This window comes from Vigna angularis, chromosome 5, assembly GCF_016808095.1.
Source record: "Vigna angularis cultivar LongXiaoDou No.4 chromosome 5, ASM1680809v1, whole genome shotgun sequence".
In the NCBI taxonomy this organism is placed as follows: Eukaryota; Viridiplantae; Streptophyta; class Magnoliopsida; order Fabales; family Fabaceae; genus Vigna; species Vigna angularis.
This window is the reverse complement of record NC_068974.1, coordinates 25,605,818-25,610,361: the sequence shown is the minus strand read 5'-3', so window position 1 is coordinate 25,610,361 and position 4,544 is coordinate 25,605,818. Positions and strand designations below refer to the sequence as shown.

The following is a 4,544-nucleotide window of genomic DNA, read 5'->3' as shown; positions in this document are numbered from 1 at the left end:
TGTTCATGATTGCATAAATCAAATTAATCTCATAACTTATTCATTAAAAAAAATTAATAATTATCTTACTTAACAATAGACTATATTTTCAGTTTCTAAATAAAAGGAGCAAACATTCCCGCAATTGAAAGCAATTTATATTCTAATATGATAATTAAAAGAAAATCAGTGAAACGTATGGGTCTACATGAGAAAAAATTTGAAACTGTTGAAATATAAGCAATACAAATAAAATCGCTATGTAAAATTTGTATATAACCAAATTATACACGGAAAGTCTTATTTAAGGATTTCATATAATGGAGTCTTCTTTTTATAAGTTCATCGTTTGAACATAATCATAGTTTCGATCCAAGCTATCAAGTAATGTCGACTCTGGTTGTCCCTTCTGTGATGGTTGCTTTGCGATTATAGATGGCATAATCATCACTCATATTTTACATCTTCAACACAAAATTTCTCCCCTTTTTCTGGTTTTCAGTGTTGGCAATGTTATAAAGTTTTAGCTGCATGAGTTCTAATAGACGGGGTTTCCGACATGGCCGGCTCCTACTCCATTTACTCGAAAAGTGTTCAACCATTCTGTCTTCCAAGACCGTTGAATGTCTCCATGCACTCTCCGTCACAATTGGTCCCATTCGAAAGCAATCCATTTTCGTTCACAACAGCATCCTCTCCTCATATATTTCCCTTGGTGAAGTGCTCCACGCACGCAAGATGTTCAATGGTATGCCCCGTAGAACAGTTGTCTCTTACAACACTCTCATCACTGCATATTGTCGACTTGGGGATGTGGACGATGCATTGGACCTTCTCTCCCACATGAGGAGGAGTGGTTTTGCGCCTACCCAGTATACTCTCACGGGGCTGTTGTCGTGTGAGTTCTTGAATCTTTCGCTGGGTGCTCAGTTGCAGGCTTTGAGCATCAGGAATGGACTCTTTGATGCTGATTCTTTCGTAGGTACTGCTTTATTGGGCTTGTTTGGGAGGCATGGATGTTGGGAGGAAGTTTTTTCTGCCTTTGAATATATGCCCCAGAAGAGCTTGGTGACATGGAACTCCATGATTTCCTTGCTGGGGCATAATGGGTTTGTTGAAGAGTGTAAGATTTTGTTTCATGATCTTGTGAGGACGGGGATGTCTTTTTCGGAAAGTTCTTTCGTTGCTGTGTTGTCTGGACTTGTTTATTCTGAGGAGGATTTGGAATATGGTCAACAGATACATGGGTTAATGGTCAAATGTGGGTTTAGTTGTGAAATTACTGCACTTAATTCTCTTATCAGTGCGTATGTCAAGTGCAAAGCTATGTTCGCAGTGGAAAGATTGTTTGAGCAGGTTCCTGTTCAGAATGTTGTTTCCTGGAATATAGTTATGGATGCATTGGTTAAAGGTGAGAGACCTATGACGGCACTGGAGTTGTTTCTGAATATCTTAAGTAGAGGATTGATGCCAACTCAGGTCACGTTTGTTGCTGTTATTGAGTCCTGTAGTTGCTTGAGAATTCTGGTCTTTGGAGAATCTGTCCATGCTAAGGTAATCAGGAGTGGCTTTGAGACTGATGTTATTGTGGGTACTGTATTGATAGACTTCTATGCCAAATGTGATAATCTTATTTCAGCTCATAAATGTTTTGATCAGATAGAAGAGAAAAATTTGGTTTCTCGGAATGCTTTGATAGTGGGTTACTCAAACATTTGCTCTTCCATAGCAATTCTATTGTTAAAAGAAATGCTCCAATTGGGTTATTCCCCAAATGAGTTTTCTTTTTCTGCTGTTACCAAGTCATCTTCAGCGTCTGGCCTTCATCAGCTCCACGGTTTGATTATAAGAACAGGGTACGCGAGTAATGAATACGTATTAAGCTCTCTTGTTATGTCTTACACCAGAAATGGTCTCATAAACGAAGCACTTTCTTTTGTCGAAGAATTTGAGAACCCACTTCCTGTAGTCTCATCTAACATCATTGCTGGAATCTATAATAGAACCTGCCAGTACTACGACGCAATAAAGCTACTTTCTTTGCTAGAAGAACCGGATGTTGTGTCCTGGAACATTGTCATTTCAGCTTGGGCTCGGAGCAATGATTATGACAAGGTTTTTTCACTTTTCAAGCATATGCATTCAGCATGCATCCTTCCAGATAGTTACACATTTATGAGTGTATTATCTGGGTGTACCAAACTTTGTCGTCTGGATTTGGGTAGTTCTCTACACGGACTTGCTATAAAGACTAATCTTGGTAATTTTGACACATTTTTTGGCAACGTACTAATTGACATGTATGGGAAGTGTGGAACCATTGATAGCGCAGTGAAAGTTTTTGAAGAAATTATGCACAAAAATATTATTACATGGACAACTTTAATCACTGCACTTGGGTTGAATGGTTTTGCTTATGAGTCAGTAATGATATTCCGAAACATGGAAATGATGGGGTTGAAGCCTGATGCATTAGCACTCAGAGCAGTGCTTTCTTCATGCAGATATGGTGGATTAATGGAAGAAGCCATGGAAATTTTCAGTCAGATGAGAGCCACTAATGGGATGCCACTAGAACATGATCATTACCATATTATGGTTGACCTACTCGCAAAAAATGGACAAATTAGGGAAGCTGAGAAAATCATTGCAAGCATGCCTTTCCCACCAAATGCCAGTATATGGCGCAGCTTTCTTGAAGGCTACAGGATGCAATAACTTGCAAATTGACTTTTGTACAGCAAACGTCATTAACCTTTTGACAGGAATGCACTGAACATATTTTTCTGTTTGGTTGTTCAATCTTTTGATTTTGTTTATTTTAGAAAACCCTTTTTGTGCATGCTGTGTATCCAAGCTTGTTTCTTCCTCTTTAGAAGTCAAAATTCTAACTCATAGTATCAGGGACTTAGCTATGAGATTCATATGTTCCTTTAGCGTCCATATTGTTTCCTCTGGAATTTGGATATTACATGTGGCTGTTTGCTATCAAATCATCTCAGTCATCACATAACGATTCATTCATTATAATCGTTCCTAAGAAGTTTGGTTGAGGCAAGCAGAAGAATCCTCTCGAACCTGCAGATTGGTGTGAAAAACAGGATAGCATCCCAGCTATTATTGTTCATGGTTCAATATTTTAGCTGATGCTTCCTCTTTTAATGATGTTGTTTCTGATGATTTGAATGTTATTTCTGCTTCCGATTTTGATAATGCTGATTCTGACTTTATGCCTGCAGTTCAATATGGTTTCAATGATGTACCTGCTTTTTACATTAATTTTACAGCTGTTGATTTTCATAATAATACTTCTTATTGTTCTAAAAGTATGGTTGAACCTGTGGTTGATAATCACACTGATTTTAATGAAATAACTGCAGTTCACACTGATTTTATAGCTGTTGATGGTCATATTGATACACCTATTAAGGCAGTTTATGAAACTTTTGCAGTTCAAGATTTTGATAATGCTGTTGCTGATTTTGATACTTTTTTTATCATATAGATATTGATCTTATTAAGCCTATTGCTGACACTGCTATTATTGATTTCACTTCCAATGCTCTTGATTTAGTTTATGCTATTGATCATATTGATATACCTGCTGCTGTTTTTGATCCAATGTTGATGTTGCTGATTGATCTGATTTTTACACAGTTTTAATTGATAACAACGTTGCAGTAGTTGGTGAATTTCATGCTTCTGTTTCAGATCTTGATGTTGTTGATTTTATCACTGCCACTGCTGATTATGATTTTAATGCTTCTGGTTCTGATTTTTAATGTTCATTCTGAACTGAATAATGTGGCAGCTGTTGTTGCTGATTTTTCAAGTGCTGATTTTGCAATTGTTGATGTTGATATTCATACACTTCTCATTCAACACATTCAGAAACCTTCACTAGATGAGGTGTTGCTGCTGCAACAGAATTGGAAAGAAAGTCATTGCGGAAAAGGATAAATTCCACAGATTTGTTGAGCATAAGGAAGCAAAGCTAGATAGTCCATTTCAATTTTTTGTTTGCAATAGTAGTAGTAGAAATTTGATATTTTCTGTAGATAGTATAGGTAGTAAATATGATATGGTGAATAGGATTATAGAAAATAAATTGTATTACATAAAAATAAAGAAAATAAATTTTGATTTATGCCAATTTGAGTTAGGCATTGTTTTATAGATTAGTCTAGTTCCTGCCTTTTAGTTTAGCTCAACCTAGTATTCTACAGTTTGTTTTTGCTGGTTTTGTTATGTTTCATACTTAGTACTACTTTGACTACTTTGTAGATGTTAGGATTCAAGTTTCATTTCAATTTCGAATGTTGTTCTTTTTTTTTTCCTGATTTTTCTGTTTTGCTTTGTTTTCGATTCACTCACATTGAGGACAATGTTTAATTCAAATGCAAGGAGAGTGTTATGCTTTTTTTAGCATGCTGTTACGTACCTGAGTAGGACACGTAATTAAACACGATCACAGTAGATAGAAAAGACAATGAATGAATGATAATGGATAAATGAATATCTTTTATTGATAGTAATATCTGAATAAATAAAAGTAAACAAGGGTA

At 36.1% G+C, this 4,544-nt stretch overlaps 1 protein-coding gene across 1 annotated transcript; it reads left to right on the top strand.

Annotated features, from left to right (window-relative positions):
- The first annotated feature begins 312 nt into the window (after window positions 1-312).
- Window positions 313-4,166, top strand: LOC108339318 (pentatricopeptide repeat-containing protein At3g58590). The gene has a single exon (XM_052877284.1). The coding sequence runs from the start codon at window positions 511-513 to the stop codon at window positions 2,695-2,697; it is 2,187 nt and encodes a 728-aa protein (XP_052733244.1). The 5' UTR covers window positions 313-510; the 3' UTR covers window positions 2,698-4,166.
- Window positions 4,167-4,544: the final 378 nt, after the last annotated feature.

Excerpts from the sequence above, each read along its gene's own strand:
- LOC108339318 (XM_052877284.1), top strand. The coding sequence starts at position 511 with ATGAGTTCTAATAGACGGGGTTTCCGACATGGCCGGCTCCTACTCCAT.